This window comes from Pleuronectes platessa, chromosome 5 (assembly GCF_947347685.1).
Source record: "Pleuronectes platessa chromosome 5, fPlePla1.1, whole genome shotgun sequence".
Lineage (NCBI taxonomy): Eukaryota > Metazoa > Chordata > Actinopteri > Pleuronectiformes > Pleuronectidae > Pleuronectes > Pleuronectes platessa.
In genome coordinates this window covers 11,318,331-11,336,366 of record NC_070630.1, presented here as the reverse complement: position 1 = coordinate 11,336,366, position 18,036 = coordinate 11,318,331, and the positions used below count along the sequence as shown (strand labels likewise).

The 18,036-nt window shown below is 41.9% G+C and overlaps 2 protein-coding genes across 2 annotated transcripts; both read right to left on the bottom strand.

The window, feature by feature from the left end:
* Positions 1-478: 478 nt before the first annotated feature.
* On the bottom strand, positions 479-7,425 carry calm3a (calmodulin 3a (phosphorylase kinase, delta)). The gene is made up of 6 exons (XM_053422399.1): positions 7,202-7,425; positions 3,813-3,843; positions 3,448-3,591; positions 2,581-2,687; positions 2,248-2,383; positions 479-1,665 (listed from the first exon to the last, which is right to left on the bottom strand). Exons 1-6 carry the CDS (start codon positions 7,202-7,204, stop codon positions 1,637-1,639), a joined length of 450 nt encoding a protein of 149 aa, XP_053278374.1. The 5' UTR covers positions 7,205-7,425; the 3' UTR covers positions 479-1,636.
* Positions 7,426-11,423: 3,998 nt separating this feature from the next.
* si:ch211-261a10.5 (potassium channel subfamily K member 13) lies at positions 11,424-17,777 on the bottom strand. Its single transcript, XM_053422397.1, has 2 exons — positions 17,441-17,777; positions 11,424-12,674 (listed from the first exon to the last, which is right to left on the bottom strand). The coding sequence occupies exons 1-2, from the start codon at positions 17,775-17,777 to the stop codon at positions 11,821-11,823; spliced, it is 1,191 nt and encodes a 396-aa protein (XP_053278372.1). The 3' UTR covers positions 11,424-11,820.
* Positions 17,778-18,036: the final 259 nt, after the last annotated feature.

Sequence of the window (18,036 nt, the reverse complement as noted above, 5' to 3'; positions counted from 1 at the left end):
TGAAGTAAAGCTCAATTTATTGATTTATGGAAAATATATCACATCTTTACATTGTTTGAGATACCTTCAGGAGTTAACAGTCCATTCACTGTTTACTTCCGAACCTCTGACTTGATGGTGACCGACTATAACGCCTCAAACAGAGCAGGGTCTACGTTGCAATCAAAGACACCTCAGCTGACATGCTTCGCAATTTCTGAATCTGATCTCACACCTAAAGCTGATATATTTGCTACAACTCCTGAACGTCCCTTCTGACGCCCCAACACAACTAGTAATGTGTGAACATAGAGTGAATGTATTCATGTTCATTAAAACAGCAAGCAGATTGAAGATTCACCGAACTACAAGTTGAAGATCAGACACCAACAAGGACGAGATGGGAGTGAAAGTATGAGTCGTTATAGCAGCAGCAGCAACAGTGACGTCTGGTTTCTTTTTCTTCTTTTTGAACAAAACCTTTGGAACATACACATGGTTTAAGTTTATATATGCTCAACTGCATGTATCATGTGGTTTTATTAAATAGATTGATTATATTCTTATGAACTACGAGTCTTGCAAGAAGGTTGAGGCGTTTGTAAAGAGTATTATGGCACATTTCAAAACCAAAGAGAAAACATGTCACAGGTCATTTACTACAACAATAGGCAATGCAAACTTTACGATACACTAATATATAGAGAGAGCTATATTTGGTGACCAAAGTTTGTCATCAATATATTAATATTCGAGAACACATTTATAAAGCATTACATCAATATTGTATCAACAGGATATCTGGTTGCAGAATAAATGTATTAACTGCAGTCCTCAAGTTGCGTTTTCACGACAGTCATCCTGAAGCAATACAACGTACAGCTGTCTCCAGTCAGTGCTGCAGGCAGAGCCCGCGACTCAACACATGACAATTCAACATCTTCAAGAGAGAAAACCCCCCCTCAGCTCTTTTCCTGTCTCATTCTTGTCCGAACTCTTCAAGGTATTAGAGATCTCATCCGAAAAACAGACCACCTACAATGCAACTTTTGGCCCTTGCAATAATCAATAGTGACACAAATTTGTACATATATATATATGGCTATATATTTATGTATATACCTCCAGTGTGTACACAATCTGACTGCTACCTCTGGTGGAATCAGAGCCTCCTTGTTGTGACTAGAGAGCGCCACAGAAAGGCTGCATGCAAGAATAGTACTCAATTCATTGTTTGGAGAGTCGCCACTGGTGCGAGAAAAGTCAAATAGTCTTGGTAGGAAGTGATTTGGAAAGAATTTAACTTCACTCTAACAACTGTGGCGTGGGTTCAAACACCTCTGCCTTCAGTGTTTCCTCTTACCTCTAAATTAATCAGGAGCTGGGGAACTCAGCAGAATCTTAGTCGGAAGTGAGGGGGCCCTGGTCCCCTTAAAGGTTGGTCCATTAACTTCTCTAAAGGATTGCTCTGTTGTTGTTTAGTAAACAGATACCTTTTGAAGTAGTTGGATGTACTGAAGCACAAATTGCTAAATTCTACAGGTAAGTGATTCTGAGGAGGGAAGTTAGTTTCTCATTTGATAGTTCCTTTTTTTGGTTCTTGAAGACAGTGATCTTAGGAGGACAAGCGATGTTGAGAGAGATGTCAGTGTTCTCTTCACTTAGCAGTCATCATCTGGACAAACTCTGTAAAACAGCACAAAACGGTTTGTAAACGACAGATTCAAAAAGGTCAAACTCTGGAATCTGGTTACTTTTGTTGCACGAAATTAAACGTAGGATCGTGATTGTGGTGGCAGCTGAACGTAGATTATGATTACAACTACATTGTTTAAATATATGCCTTAAATACGCAATAGGCAATACCGCTATCATTACAAATTACATTACTGCTCCCTTCATCTCTGTCCGGCTTTTCTTTTGTAGAAATACTTTGTTACACAGATAGACCATCTTTGGAAGAGGGAACCCTCAAGTGAGGCTTTCTGGGTCTTTTAATTTGTTTAATTTCTCCTCTTTTCCTTACTCTTCCTGAGGATTAGGGGCGGAGAATGTTGCACCTTGTTAAGCCCCAAGACAAATTGTGAATATGGACTATACAAATAAATTTGATTGATTTTACATTTCCTCAAGTCTCTGTCTTACTTATAAAACACATGATGTGCTACTTGTTCTAATAAACTTGTAGCAGATGCTGGTTTTTAATTAGTGCATAACTGTTAATGTTAACACATGCAAATAGAAACGAGTAAGAACAGAATATCTCACCCTCATAGTTGACCTGCCCGTCGCCATCGATGTCGGCCTCACGGATCATTTCGTCCACCTCCTCGTCTGTGAGCTTCTCCCCGAGGTTGGTCATGACGTGCCGTAGCTCTGCTGCGCTGATGTAGCCGTTACCATCCTGCAGATGTTACAATCCAGTGAAGAGCTTGTTTTACTGACGTTATTTTACATTTGTACATGAGAGCTAACACCAAATGAACACACCTACATTTAATGGACCAGAGTGAACTTATCACAAGGACAAAACTAATCTATTGCGAACACAGAGCTCCTCTGTTTGCTGCTATATTCTCATTCTGCTCAGTCCTGACGAACCTTGTCGAAGACTCTGAAGGCTTCTCTGATCTCCTCCTCACTGTCTGTATCTTTCATCTTCCTGGCCATCATGGTCAGGAACTCAGGAAAGTCAATTGTGCCATTACCTACACAGCCATACAAACACAAAAAGGTTTATTGATTTATTCATGACCAAAAACAGATGTGCTACATTACATAGCTCGGCCTAAAGAGTACAGAGACGTTTCCAGTGTATCTGTCAACTGTGAAGTGTGCTGAGCAGTACAAATCTGGATCCTAATTATTAACAACCTACATTGACATTTGGTTAATAATAACCGAATGGGAAGAATCTTATTTTAGCTCTCTAGTATCAAATCAGATTTGCATGGACTCTAATCCAAAGTGTCCTCATTTTGGCCTTAGTTATCTAATTAAAATGAACATGTAACATTATGTTTAAAACTTCATCAAAATTTAATTAGATGTCTTTGCTTGACATTTAAGTGACATTCAAGTGAATTACAAGAGGATTTTAATGCACTACTCAAAATCTAAATATCATTTATGAAGAGGTTTTGTTGAAAGGTCATTGGGATGTTACAGGGCTAACTGATGCCACTGTGTCTGTTTTAACAACCATTTTGAAGCATTTAAGTTGAGTTTCTATTTTAACACTTAGTAGCACTAAATTTAAAGGTCGATTCGATCTGCAGAAGGATAAATGTCTCAGATGTGCAATAAGGAGGGGTGATTTCCTAGACAATGGCAACCAACAGAGAAAATCAACTCTTCTTGAAGAACATGATTTAACACAAATACCCTTCATACGACATGTAGTGGTGAATCTTCCCTGGACATTTGACAAGAAAATGACTTTAGTGATTTGAAACCTTTCCTCCTCACCATCAGCATCCACCTCATTGATCATATCCTGCAGCTCAGCCTCAGTGGGGTTCTGTCCCAGAGAACGCATCACAGTCCCGAGCTCCTTGGTTGTGATTGTGCCGTCTCCATCCTTGTCAAACAGCGAGAATGCCTCCTTGAACTCTGTACATTCAAAGATATAACACTGTGAGTATGCTTAATAATACTACATCTTGCTAACACAATATTCATTTTTGAGATGTGTGCAAAAGTGCCACATTAAATTTACACAAGATACGTGAGGCAGCAGTGATGTGTGTACATGTTAGTAAAAGCAAGTTTATTTCCGGCCTTGCACACATTTGGTTTGGCTGTGGTGGTGGACTAAACCAGTATGCACTCACCAGCAATCTGCTCCTCAGTCAGCTGATCAGCCTGTTAAGAAAAGAAGAAGAATTTGATAAAGTACTGATAAGTCAAAATGACTGATTTTTTGGCAGACCTTTAAACATTGTGGTTTAAAAAAATAAATAAAGAAGATTCAGTATTTATGACAAAGTTGGTTCAGATTAATCAACCTTTGCATCAACTGACAGAAAGACGACAGATTCACAACTCACTTTATCATTTTTTTTTTTGTGGCATCAACTCAAAGGACATCTCACAGAGGTCAACTTGGGTCCATCTCTGAATATTTGATCACAAGATGATAACTGTACAGTCATGAGCATGCCTAAGACATGATGTGTCTGTTTATTTGCACACACAGCAGGGTGTGAGATCAATCACCGGTGGTCCCTTAAGACAAGCGTGTGAACACATGCTAATGCCAGGTGTGGACGGATGTATCTAGAGCTGTCCACTTGTGACAGAATCATCTGAGATGCATGTTAATAGCAGGTATTAAAAATACCTTAAATGCTCAAAGGTTTGGATAAATATGACTTGAATATTAATCAACATAAGCAATCAAACAGAAACATTTACAATCAGTCCAGTGAGGAGGAACTTCAAGCAAAGTCAACTGTGTAAACTATACAAGAGGCTGGAGAGTTCATAGGAAATCTGTTGTGTAGTTTTTGCAATGAACACACAACCCCAATGGCTGAGTTAACAATATAAACAAATCTGCCAATGCAAATTTCTAAAACAAACCGATTCAAAACAGACTGACATGAACTGACAGCTGGACTCAGATAGCTCCTTTGACCAAACTATTGACTAATCTCACGCTCCTTTATAGGTAGGTGTTTAACAAAGGTAAATTCTTAACTGGGCCTTATGTTCTATCAAAGTTGGTAATTTACACAACATAAGATTTAACCTTTTGTATTCCATTTAATGTAAAATGTCAGACTTGTTGCATTATTGGAGTAAGGTGAAAGAGCACGTTTCTTACCCAAAGAAATAAAAAGAAACTCACTGCTGTCCGTACCTTCTGCTCTTAGAAAGGTTTTACCACTCTACCTCGTCACAAAACAGGAACACGTTTGCATTCGCACAGCCCGGGAATTTTTCAACTTCATTCTGTCATCCCAGTGTGGTCTTACCAGGCCTGTCTAAGTCAGGCAACATGCCCACTTCAGGCTGAGAAAATGTGATGAGGGACGGGTATAAATATTCCACAGCCAGAAATACACACGCCTGCTATAATTAGTGAGACACGAACAGGGTCGCCAATGTAGCACACTGAATATCACAGTAACTCACCACCTCTTCATCTCTCTAGCTGAACAAAAGTATGGCTGAGTTCATTATCGTAATCTAACATCTGTGCCAACTGTTGCTTCACAGAGCTTGTTGCTTTGTGTCTGTGTGTATTCCTTCAGAATGTCAGGGTACGGTTCTTGGATGACGAGGGAAACAACTGGCCCCATTGAACAATTGAATTCTACCGGTCTGCAACAGCACAGTAATGGTGTTAAGCTAGGTAATGAAACCAAGCCGCTAGAGATGGATTGCCATGGCTCATATATTCAACTTGAATCAAGAGTTGCAATTAAACTTGTCTGTACTCCAGAGCTGATGCATCAAACTAACAATTTTGCATCACAAATTCAAGATCAATTTCTAACTTTATATTTCCCTTTTCAAAAGCAAAAGGGATGAAAGCTAAGGCTCCTGTAGCTCGGGGTGGTGGTAACGGCACGTGTTCTTCGAGTCATTTTCAATGAGTCACCATGTTGGTTTTTCAGGTGGAGGGAGGGAGGGGGTAAAAAGAAGGGAACAAGACAGACTGCAGAGTATCCGCTCTGTCCTGTGGTGCTGAAGCAAGCAGTGTCTGGATCAGGGCTAAAGCACAGTTGAGCGTTCAGTCGCCTGTGGAGAAATGGCTCAGCAGAACAATATTGGAGGATTTCAGCTCATTGCATAATCTCACCTAGGAGAACAGTAAACTACAAAAAGCTGTGTGTGGGGGGGGGGGGGGGGGGGGGGCAGCAAGCCACTGTAGCATGATCCAAGTTTCCTGATGTGACAGACTGCAATATGTATCAGAAAACCACGTGTCTGTTCTTTGTACATGACAGAGAACAGGGAAAGGTGAAAGATAAAGGATAAAGAGGCACAGTGGAGGTGATTCACCTGTGGTGCTTTTTTGGGGGGGGATATGGTTAGTCCCCCCCCCCCCCCCCCCCTATGGAGGGTGCACTGCGGGTCCTGAAAGCCTACTGCACCAAGCATGGTTTGGTTCAATGCGGGGTGGGGGGGGAGGGGGGAGGGGAAGGAAGGAAGGAGGGGTTGCAAACAGGATCATTCGACGGGAGCTGGATGCGGTACAACGTTATGGCGTAATACGGAAAAGAAGAGATGCTGTCATGGTGGTGCTGCGAAAAACGCGATCCGAAAATGATGAGCACCCCCACTCCCCCCCCCCCCCTTGAATTTCCTGCAAAAATCACCAATTTATTGCTTATGGTGAGGCATCACACCACAACCTGTGAGCCGCGCTTTTACGTAATCGCAATCTGTGGCGATTACAACCTTACAACCCCGTTTTTTTTTCTCATTCGCTTGTTGCGTATGTCACACTTCATCCGATCCCCCCCTCCGTGCAGAGGAGCCTGCGAGAGCTGCGAGCCGCGCTGCAGCAGCTCGTCATGCGGGAGGATGGCTTGCAGAAAGCAGGTCGAGCCGCGGTCCTGGTGTCCGCCTTGCAAGATTAGCGAGATGGGTTTCAAGATCACGTTAACACCGGACGGTCTATTTTTACACAGCACCCTGTTCACCAGCAGCAGCTCTAGCAGCACCACGCCCACCCTCCACTCAGAGCCGACGATAAAAAATAAAAAAAAATGCTGCAAACCTCGAGGTGAAAAATCCACCATTTAACCCGAGCTAACTGAGCTAACATGACACATTATAACACGGCAGGAAACGCGTCGCCTGCTTCCTCCGCTGCGCAGTTGACACATGCTGCTTTATTACTCAAGATAAATGGCTTTTTGTCATTATTATCATCATCATGTCCATCATCACCATCATCATCACCATCTGCTGGTCAACATTACACAGAAAAGCCCCGAGCACACCTGTAATGAGTTAGCTTCGGGTTAACGTGTGAAGAGTTTAGCGTCCGATAATTGCACCGCAGCATTTCCTCTCACCTTCTAAGCTAGCTCACACTCGTGTGCGCTACAGTTAGCTCGTCCGGACTCACACGTCGTGTTCGCCGAGGAGCGACAGCAGGCGGCGGCGAGACGTGTGACCGCCTCGGGGGCTGTTTCATTTCGAAACCAGCGCAGTGGAAGCTAACGCTACAATGCTAACGCTAGGGCTCTTTAACTGTACTCACCATTGTCCCGGGGACTTTTCTAGCTCCGTGGAGATGACGAGACGTCCGACGTACGGTTTATTTATTGAACTAGCAAATGAGATACGTCCTTTGATCACGTATTTGAATGATTACTGTCTCGGTTAAAACGAGCACGCTTCGGTAAACCAGACAGAGAGAGTGAGTGTGTCAGAGCAGCAGCAGAGACCTCAATCCGACGCCGGAGTGCAGCCAAACCTGGGTTTAAGCACCGTATCCCTCCGCACGTATCTCTGTGGTCGTCTCACTAGTAGGTGCGTTCGCCTGAATACTCAGCACTGCAGTGCGCTCATGGAAACTTTTTGAATTACAGTTCAAATTCACGATTTATTAATACTCATCGATTTGATACAACACCAATTAAAACCACAACTCATGTCGCTCTATATAAATGAAGCGCGTAGAGATACCGCCCCATCACTCAAGTCTCGAGAAGGGAGAATGTATGGCAGATTAACAGTGTCCTATTAACAATGTATAAAATATCATGTTAATTCATTTAGAAGGAAATGTCATGCTGTGAAAATACTTGAGGGGATGTTTTATTTATCTGTACTTAACTGAAGTAGATTTATTTTCATGTACTTTCTTTTACTCCATTACATAGAGCAGCCAATATCTGTGCTTTCTACTCAACTACATCTGTATTAAATGTTTTCAATATTAGGTTCAAGATTTTTTGGGAATTGGTCCGTTGATCCAATCAGAGTGGGGAGTAGTAGCCATAGTGGTGTAGTGGATCATTGGTATACTCTTAAGTAATAAAAGTACTCTTACTTTTCCATCATCATGAAGTGCTTTGAGCGGCTGGTCCAACCATTCATCACCTCCTTCCTCCCTGACTCTCTGGACCCTCTTCAGTTCGCCTACAGGTCAAATAGGTCGACTGCAGATGCCATCTCCCTCACCCTCCACACTGCCCTCTCCCACCTGGACCAGAGGGACACATATGTGAGAATGCTGTTCATCGACTACAGCTCAGCATTCAACACCATCGTGCCCCTGAAGCTCGTCACCAAGCTCAGAGACCTTGGGCTCAACATCGCCCTCCGTGAGTGGATACTGAACTTCCTGACGGGCAGACCACAGGCGGTGCGGATCGGCAGCAACACATCCTCCACCCTGACTCTCAACACCGGTGCCCCCCAGGGCTGCGTGCTCAGTCCTCTCCTGTACTCCCTGTTCATGCATGACTTCGTGGCCACCCACAGCTCCAACACCATCGTTAAGTTTGCTGATGACACCACTGTCATAGGCCTGATCACCAGCGACGATGAGAAGGCCCACAGAGAGGAGGTCAGAGCCCTGACATCTTGGTGCCAGGACAACAACCTCCATCTCAACGTCAGCAAAACAAAGGAGCTGATCGATACAGGAAGAGACAAGGAGTGGACAAGACCATCAACAAGACCACGGTGGAGCGAGTCAGCAGCTTCAAGTTCCTCGGGGTCCTCATCACTGATGACCTGACCTGGACCCATCACACAGACTCCATCAGGAAGACGGCCAGGCAACGACTCTTCTTCCTCCGTAGGCTGCGGAGGCTCCACATGGACTCCAGGATTCTCTGCAATTTCTACAGGTGCACCATAGAGAGCATCCTGACTGTCTACATCACCGCCTGGTATGGCAGCTGCACCGCCCTGAGCCGTAAGGCTCTACAGCGGGTGGTGAAGTCTGCCCAGCACATCACCAGGACGGCGCTACCATCCACAGAGGACCTCTACACCCAGCGGTGCAGGAAGAAGAGCAGCAAGATTATTAAAGACCCCTTTCACTCCAGCCATAAACATTTTTGCCTGCTGCCGTCTGGCCGTCGGTACCGCAGCATCCGGGCCCGCACCACCAGGTTCAGAGACGGTTTCATCCCCTGTCCACCAAACCAGCACCGTGACATATTTGCATATTGCACATAAATGCACTATTGTTGTTTTATTTTCTCTTCAGCTGTTTAGATATATATTTAGATATATATACTTTATTTTCTATTTTTAATTTTGATATTCTATTTTATTCTATTTTATTCTATTTTATATTTCTATTTTATTTTATAGGTTGTAATTACTTGAGCATTTCTAGAAGAGAGCCTGTGACTCAAGCATTTCACTGCCAGCGATTGCTTAATGTTATTGTTGTGCATTTGATAATAAAAATCTTGAATCTTGAATCTTTAAGTATATTGGTACTTTTAAAACCTTTGCATGCCTCCTCCACCAATGTGTAAATAGCCTACGTTTGGTTATTGTCTTTCCTACATGTTGCATAAAGGAATAACTGCTTGTGGTAGTCTTAATAGCATCACATCATTGATTTGGAATATCAATGTATTTAGTTTAAAGACTTGCATTTAACCTCCTGAGATTTAGAAACTCCTGATTATAACCACTATTCTCCAAATGATTTAACTGCATCCACTTGAAATATGTGTGGTGCATCTCACCAATATGTAAATCATGTTTGATGGGTCAAGAAGCATTCAATTCTGCATGAAGCATTTGTTGAATGTGTCATCAGTTGCTGTAGTATGACACTCCTGCACTCATTTGACCTCTGAAGTCAGAAGTCAAATCATGTGCCTTAGGTTTGTGGGGTTTACTCACAAACCCGTGGCACCCAAGTTTTTTTTGATTGATAGCAATACCAGTTAATAAAAACACAACATGGTATTTAACACCATAGTTAACAGAAATAACTCATACAGTACTGTGTGTGTACGCACCATTGTAAACATAGCTCTACACTCTCATGTCAGTTTTGGTTCTTCTGACCTTTACCTCTGTGGAGGTTTCTTGGCCATCCTCCCTTCATGGTAATTATATATTGTAATTATAATGTGGAGTATCTTCCCATAGATATTCCATCTACTAACCTTAATGTTGCTGCTGGCCTCTTGTTTAAAAGCCCAAACATTCTCAAGTAAAACTCAACTACAATGTTCCAGGTTTAAATTCAATTCAATTGTAATGGCTTCTAATGGTTTAACAAGAACTATGTTGATCAATGATTCATCTAAACGTCATTGTTTTGAATGTTGTACATACCACATACAAGTTCAAAATCTTGACAATAACTTTATGAAATGATGAGGCCTTTGCTTTTTCAGAAGGTGAGTCATAGTTTCTTGTGAGTAACAAAGCTCACCAGCAGAGGGGCACATTGCTCTAGTTTTGCAAAGAGATATGCTGACATGTAGTGTTGCATTCGTTGCGTCAGACATGAGAAAGAGTGAGGCCTACCTTCAGGTATCTGCGGCATGCTCTCAGACATTACTGAGATCCCTATTCCCACTCACGCCGGATCAAAATAACAGTCAGCCTTGGTCAACAACCCCAGTCCAGATTCATCTCCAAGTGACACAGGATATAAGAAAAAAGAATAACACTCACATGGGGTCAACATGGTAACAGTTTAATGGAAACTCTGTGGTCAACGGTGTCAGACAAAGGTCAATACACAAGGCTTCACACTTTAAAATGTGTTATTTTGATAAGACAGGGTGGTCTTATCAAAATAAGACCACCCTGCGTGGACACTGGGACCACCCTGCGTGGACACTGGGAGACATTTTGACGTCTCACAGTGTCATCAAAATGCTGCTTGGTCAGATAACAGATGAAGCCTAGATGTCCGCTCCAGGGCCCTTTGTGGTGAATAAACAACATTAAAACACCCTGCCAGGTGTCCTGCTCCCAGTCAGCACATTCAGCAATCACATAGCCGCTAAGCCAGATCCACTAGAATTGAATGTCAACATGTCTTGTTGGAAAGACAGACCAACCAGTGTGTACTGCCCGTCAAGGTGAGGAATGAGCTTTGAAGATATGATCGGAAGGTTATGTGTCACTCTAACTGCCATTACTGATTTACTGTATGAGATCACTGGCATGCTGTGACAAAAAGCATGTTGCCACGTCTACACTTAAAGGGATACAGGTGCTCTGACATTGGGTGGGTCCAGATTGCTTAAAAATAGCTTTTCTTCTAATCTTTTAATCGTATATACAAATGAGTGCTGGCGTATGATGTAGCAACCATCTGTTAAAACTTGCTGATGATGTGAATGTTTTTTTAAAGGGAAATTAGTCCGTCTGAAAAACCACAGGCATAATAATTGAAATTAGAAACATGCGACATGTCTATTCAGGAAACAGACATTGATATTGTTCCTTAAAACTGTATAATTTAAAGATTATTTTTGCTGCTGAGTGAAGGTTGTGGTTTTACGCTTTCCTTATGAACAGAGAATGACAAACACCTTAAAACATTTTAGAAATAGAGGTAGATCCATTATATTACATCGCCTCAATTGGCTAATGTATAAGCATCCTATTGATATACATTTGTTTGCTTTTATTTGGCTATTAAGAGAAAATTATATTGACTTATTGCCCAGCCTTATGTTTACCACTGCTCTTCATTGGGAAGAATGTTTCCTTCCTATCTGTTTTAATTGGCGATTCTTAAACATTACAGCTCAAGATAAAGTCAATATTATGATAAATGTCCTCCGAACAACAAAAGAGCCTGAAATTAAAGAAAACATTATTCAGACAAAATTGTATCACTTCGTTTCACTTTCTTGACAGTATATTACAAATATTTTAATCTACACAAGCGGGTAGTGATCTAACATAGACAACATTATTTTCATTTGAGCTACTATCTTGCCCCTTTTCTGTCCTGTCATAGTCAAAGTGGCACACTGTTTCCACTTCGGCTTCCTCACAAAGACATTTACCTATGGCACTTGGGGCACGGGAGCGCCACAGCATGCTGTGGGCCGAACTGGAAACCGTTTGCAGCGGCTTCCTGTGCGGAGTGTCATCCTCGGAATAACACATAGTTGTCTCAGAGTCAGAATAAGTGGGTTTGAATAGAAGTCTGAGCTGAAGTCGAAAGTGACAGATTCCCCTGTACACCTGGGCCAGTGTCCTCAGCATCCGGTCGAGTCCCAGTTTAATGATCACAGAGATTGCGTTGAAAAGGGAGTAAGTGCAGCACACTCCCAGGAGCATCAGGAGACAGTTAACAACCTGGTATGCCCAGGTGTCTTCATGGTGCTCCCTCTGGCTGCTTACAAAGTCGCCAAAGCCCACGGTGCTGAACGCCACAAAGCAGAAATAGAGCGACTCAAAGTAATTCCAACCCTCCATGGCTGCATAGATGGAGGCAGCCCCACAAGCAACCAGCAGGACCACAACAAAAAGAACGAGTGTGACATGGTGCACAGACGGTTTCCATTCTTCATTCCTTTTACCTTCACTGGCTCTGCCCTCCGCTGCACCGCTGTCTCTGCTTCTCCTTCGGTGGCACCAGAATAACTGGAGGCTCAGAAACGTTATGACTCTCTCCAGGAAAAGATTGAAGAAGAGCAGCGTCGCTGAGCAGCCCAGCAACCCATAGAAAACAAGCAAGACCTTTCCTGCTACAGTGGATGGGGCAGTCACTCCAAATCCTGTTAGAAACATGTAGGTCAAAGGTCACTACTGTCATAATATTACTCTCACTGCATAGATAATGTCAAACTCTGTGCAATCTGTTTACATTGGTTTACATTTTGTGTCGTCACAAGATACAGATGAAATAATATATTTCAATGTTTTTGAAAAATTTGTATCCAAGCTGGATTGTCTTTAGTGTTTTTGAACAGAACTAACAAAATACAATTTTATGTAGATACTTGTTTAAGCTTTAGATGTGTAGGCAGGTGGATTTAATGCCCCTCAGTTTGCACAAGGTAAGCTGTTTCCATGCTTGGGGTCTTTATGCTAAGCTAAGCTAACTGGCTACCAACTATAGCTTCAGAGGGAGGAATGACAGATGGACGGATGGAGGTGAGGGAAAGGATGGGTTGAGAAATCTGAAACAAACAGAAAATGATGGGTTGACCGGGTATTATTCTACCTGTCATTATAGATTTGGTCCCGCCACAGAACCTATGTTAACATTTCAATCTAAAATTGAATTCAAAACAGCTGTATGCCTCCACCAACCAATGCAGCTTTACGCCGGATTCACACCGGACGCGGAAGCGACGCCGAAGCGTGGCGTAAGCGCTAATCCCTGGCGCGCCGGCGCTTGGCTGGTCACACCGGACGCGGTAGCGACGCCGAAGCGCCGCGCATTACTAATAATATCACATACTTCTGCTGTTATCAGCCTGCAGTAAAAACGGCATTTAATCATGTTTTTCAAGCATATACTTACTTGTTGCTCCAACATTAACTGCAACAGCGTCCCAACATGTGTCTTTTTTGGTGTTGTCTTTATACAACATATGCTGAGAATCAACAACTCAAGTTACTTCTCCACTTCAATTATTAATTTAATGTCATCCATGTTGAAGAGCTTCTCCGCTGTTTGCTCCGTTAAATGTCGGGTGTCGAGGGTAAATTACGTATTCTCCACTCAAGCCTATGTGGAGAATACGTAGCCCCCCCCTCTCTTTTTATCTTTATCACTGCTTGTGTTGCTGTAGTGGATGGGCAGGGGGGGACATTAAATAATGTGGTTGGTAAAAGTGGTAAAATTAAAACTCAAGACAACAGAAGGTGAATAACAAGTATGGGATGCATATTTGATCATATATATCATATAAAATATAGTTTGAAATCATTTTTCAGAGTGATTCCTGTCGCGATACGCGATACACTCGACGCCAAAACGATCGCTTCACGGCGCTAGGCAGTCCGGTGTGAACCCGGCGTCAGTCTACATCAATTCTCCCGACTCATATGAGGTCACTGTGACCTTGACCGTTGAAAGCTAACAATTTCATGTTTGTAACTAATTTAAGATTATTCCCAAGAGGTGTTCCTGAGATATCGCGTTCACAAGATAAAAACATATGTTTTGTGAGGTCACCGCGTCCTTGACCTTTAACCACCCAAATCCAATCAATTCATCCATGAGTTCTATTGAAGTTTCCTCAAGTGGTCTTAGGTCTTGAGATATCGTTTTCACAAAAATGAGACTAATACTAGTCACATGTGTTTGTCAGGTGGCGTGAACCAAAGATACTGCCATCCAAACTCTCACCGAACCTCGGTGGAGCGCAGTCGTCTCTCTGAGCAAAATGTAGTTTATCATACGTTGCTCAGATGATACGTGGGGATGAGTGAAGTGCGTATAGCGCTAAGTTTGAGAATTAAACTCCAGCCTTTGTGAATCACTCTGGTACCGATGATAAGCTGTGAATGGATTGAATTACAGCCCAAGTTTAAAGTCTGAGTTCTGTTATACCTGTCGGTTGTTCCTGTGCTCACATGTGTTAACTGTGAATGAGTGTGTATATGAGTGTGGTTGTGTGTGTGTGTGTGTGTGTGTGTGTGTTTGTTTGTGTGTGTTTGTTTACACCAAGGCTGTGGTTGGGAAGAGAAGAAAAAGGAATATGAAAAGGAATCTATCTAATCCATTGTATTTCCCAAATGAAGGAAAACTTCAGTTTTAAACCTTTATTTCAGTAATGTAAAACAGTTCCGATTTATTACCAAGAATATCAACTAATTAAATTAAAACAATACGTAAAAATAACACACAGTTCCAGTTAGTTCTATCTAACTATTATAACCTTGGTCATTTTATTATTATGAATGGAATGGTCCCAAACTATGGTGCATTCATGAGGAAACATGAATGTACCTTTAATCTGCATGTCGATTATTATTTCCATATTATATGTACTAATATGTTTCATGTAAAAGTAAAAATCAGCTCTCTCTCTCTCTCTCTTTATATTTATATTTGAATAAAGAATATTTCTGCCTGAAATGTAGTAGAGTAGAAGGTAGAATGAATGAGTGGAAGTTTAATTGGGATATACTTAGAATACTCATGTAAAGAACTGGTACCTCAAAAAGTACATACATTTGACTAAATTATAAAAATCTACCTTTGATATTCCATATCATAACTGGAAAACGGGCTAAGCTGTTTTTCTTATAATCATGATCGTAAAAGTCCAGTCTGTGTCTTTCACAAGTTATGAATCACCTACTCCAAGTTCTCCGGTCCTTACCGTGTCTTGCTTATCAGTCAACTAAATGCCTAATTAATTACCTCACTAAAGCAACAGGGACTGTACTTCCCTCCCTCCTTCCCTCCTTCCTTCCCTTTGTTTGTTTTCATGCGGCAGTGACCAGAATGAAATTTGGCAGGCATCTTCATGGAAAAAGGAAATCTCTGAATGTAGGTGAATCTGTGACCTTCCCCCACTTGCACTTAAAATGTTGGCTTTTGTTGGGAGAGCTGTCACCTCAATGCTAACAGTTCTTCACACATCTGAATTGATGGTTCTTCACATAATGAGAAAGAACCGTGAAAACAATGTCTCATTTCCTTTGTGCGTCTTTTCCTTTTCATGTGTCTGAATCACACATCCTCTGTCGTGTTCTGTTGGTTCAAATTAAGCTGTAGAGGAAGAGGCAACTCCGTCCCCATCGTCATATCATCACCTTTATTGTCATTGTTATACGTGGACAGTTCCTTCCTGGATTGTCTGGAGCAAACCCACACAGATACAGGGAGAACAGGGTCCGGATCTGTCATTTCCACACAGACAGAGCCTGGCCAGGGGGGACATTAAAAGCTATATTAATCGCTTAACTTTCAAAAATCATAAAATATGATCTGTACAATACTTTTGTTTGTGACCAAAGTAAAATCATTCCCTCAGCTGTACCTTTTGTCAAGCTTTAAATGTTAGCAGGCTAGTACACTAATTGAAGGTGTTAAGGTGTGAACATGTTGACATTGTCATTGTGAACACACTGCTGTATCCAAGTAAAGCCTCAGCATGAAGACTCTTTTTCTTGTCCTATAATAAGTGTAGCCTATATTGTAACAGGAAGGAAAGGCAAGGAATCAGGAAGACCACAATTAGGAGACATCCTGATTTCCGTAACAAACAAAGAAGCTCAAAGCATGTGCTGTATATTTTAGTGCCAAAAAACCCAAATGCGTTATTTCATCATGAAAGGACTGCAGTCTGTAAATACGGAAGTGGTTGTAAAAAGGAAATTGATCTGGGCTGTAATGTTATTACTGATCCTACCCCTGAGTTTCCACAGTGACAGAGTGCCAACAGATATTGTAGAGCATAGGAAAGGCTGTAAATTGATTCTCAAGGATGAGGCTCGTTTAATTTTTATGTCAGAGGCATGTTTGTCCTTCATATGTTCAGATATCAAATTGATTTTCGCAGAGAATTTAAAACACTTCTTCATTGTCATCCTCCCCAAACCAATAGGGCACCATATGTGCGAGTGGGTTTACATGATTAGTTAAATTAAGTGTGATTGTTATAGATTCATGTTACTTGGACGCGGTGTTGATTTGCCCTAAAGGGATCCTCTCTTTATCTACACATGTTTCTCACATGTAATCTGTTTCTTTAAACAGATTAAAAATTAGGCTGCAGCTGTCAGAAAGATGCAGTAATCACTGGGTATGTTTATTTAAAAGTAATATTGCACATGCATACTTCAGTCCAACATGTAAATGTGCCAGATTTAGATATGGTGGGTAAAAACATACAAATAACATAAAGACATATATACAAACAAAGAAGTACATCTAAATTTACTTAGTACAAATAAACAATACAAAGACACACACATCCACACATTTAGTAAAATCGGAAGTAAAACAATGATTTAGCTTAGACACTAAACTCTACTCCAGATGTGACATGTTTGAGTTTCCAGTTACCACGGTTTTGTTTTCTCTGCAATGTATTTAGTTATCAAGGTGTCTTTATCGTCAGCAACTGATTTGTAGGGGGATCAGGGGGGAGGCCCTCCGAGCAGTTGTGTCTGCGTACTATAGTGAGTGCTACAGCGCTACCCAAATCGTGCAATCAGAATTATTTATAAAAGGTGAAGCCACTTTCTCCCACAAAATTTGTGTTGGTGAGACCCAAATCAAAACCAGAAGGAGATGAGAGCAGATCAGACGCCCAGAGTTAATACTGACCAGAATGAGATTGAAATAGGAGGACAGCGATAGTCTCTCTCTTATTTTCAGCAGGCAGGAAGGTTTCGGCATAAACTTTGTAGAGACTGGCTTCCGTTCAGGCAACCAGCAAACAGTTCTCTACATCAGGGGGGGGTTGTTCCCCAAAGCTCCAAAAAGTCTAAAATCTGGAGATACTCTAATAATTACACCAAGTTTCATAATTTCAACCATGTGTTTTAGGTTAGTGGTTCACTCCTCTTGACTCACCAATAGTGGAGACAACCGTTCCCACAAAGTAGAAGGCACCAGACATGTCCCATAAGGCTCTTCCTCCATCTGTCCGGATGCCAGCTGTCCTGCCTTCTTCATAGTAGCAGAGGAGCATTTTCAGGTCATCCCGACTGACTTCATGCTCACGAATGAAGTCCTTCAGCCTCTTTTCCCAGAGCTGGTGTGCCTGTAACTCCGCCGGTCTCTCCAAGGAAGAAAATATGGCAGCTCCAGCCAGCATGTAAAGAGCAATGAGCAAGCCGAGCAGGTAGAGACGAGCAGTGTCCCTGCTGGGGATCAGAGACAAGCAGCAGTAACCAGACTCTTTCTTCATTGTTACTTTTATGTGTTAAGCAACAGCAACAAGGTCGCTGGGATCTGCTAAGTTGTTTGATACCTTCAATTTAAGGTTCCATAGGACAAACAGCTGAAATTCCAATGAGTTCTTCCCTCATTTGATAATTAGATAATCAATGCGAGTCTATCTTATTCAGTACAAAACTAGTGCTACAAAATGTTCTTTGTCTTAATCTGTGCACGTTACTGCGCTTCTGCAGGTGGCTACAATCAGAGGCTTTAACGATCGGTGCATC

Coding starts and splice junctions, on each gene's coding strand:
- si:ch211-261a10.5 (XM_053422397.1), bottom strand. CDS start 17,777: ATGAAGAAAGAGTCTGGTTACTGCTGCTTGTCTCTGATCCCCAGCAGG. Junction 12,675..17,440: donor AACGGTTGTCTCCACTATTG/GTGAGTCAAGAG, acceptor TGTTTCTAACAG/GATTTGGAGTGACTGCCCCA.
- calm3a (XM_053422399.1), bottom strand. Junction 3,592..3,812: donor GACTGAGGAGCAGATTGCTG/GTGAGTGCATAC, acceptor TTGAATGTACAG/AGTTCAAGGAGGCATTCTCG. Junction 1,666..2,247: donor CGGGCAGGTCAACTATGAGG/GTGAGATATTCT, acceptor GCTGTTTTACAG/AGTTTGTCCAGATGATGACT.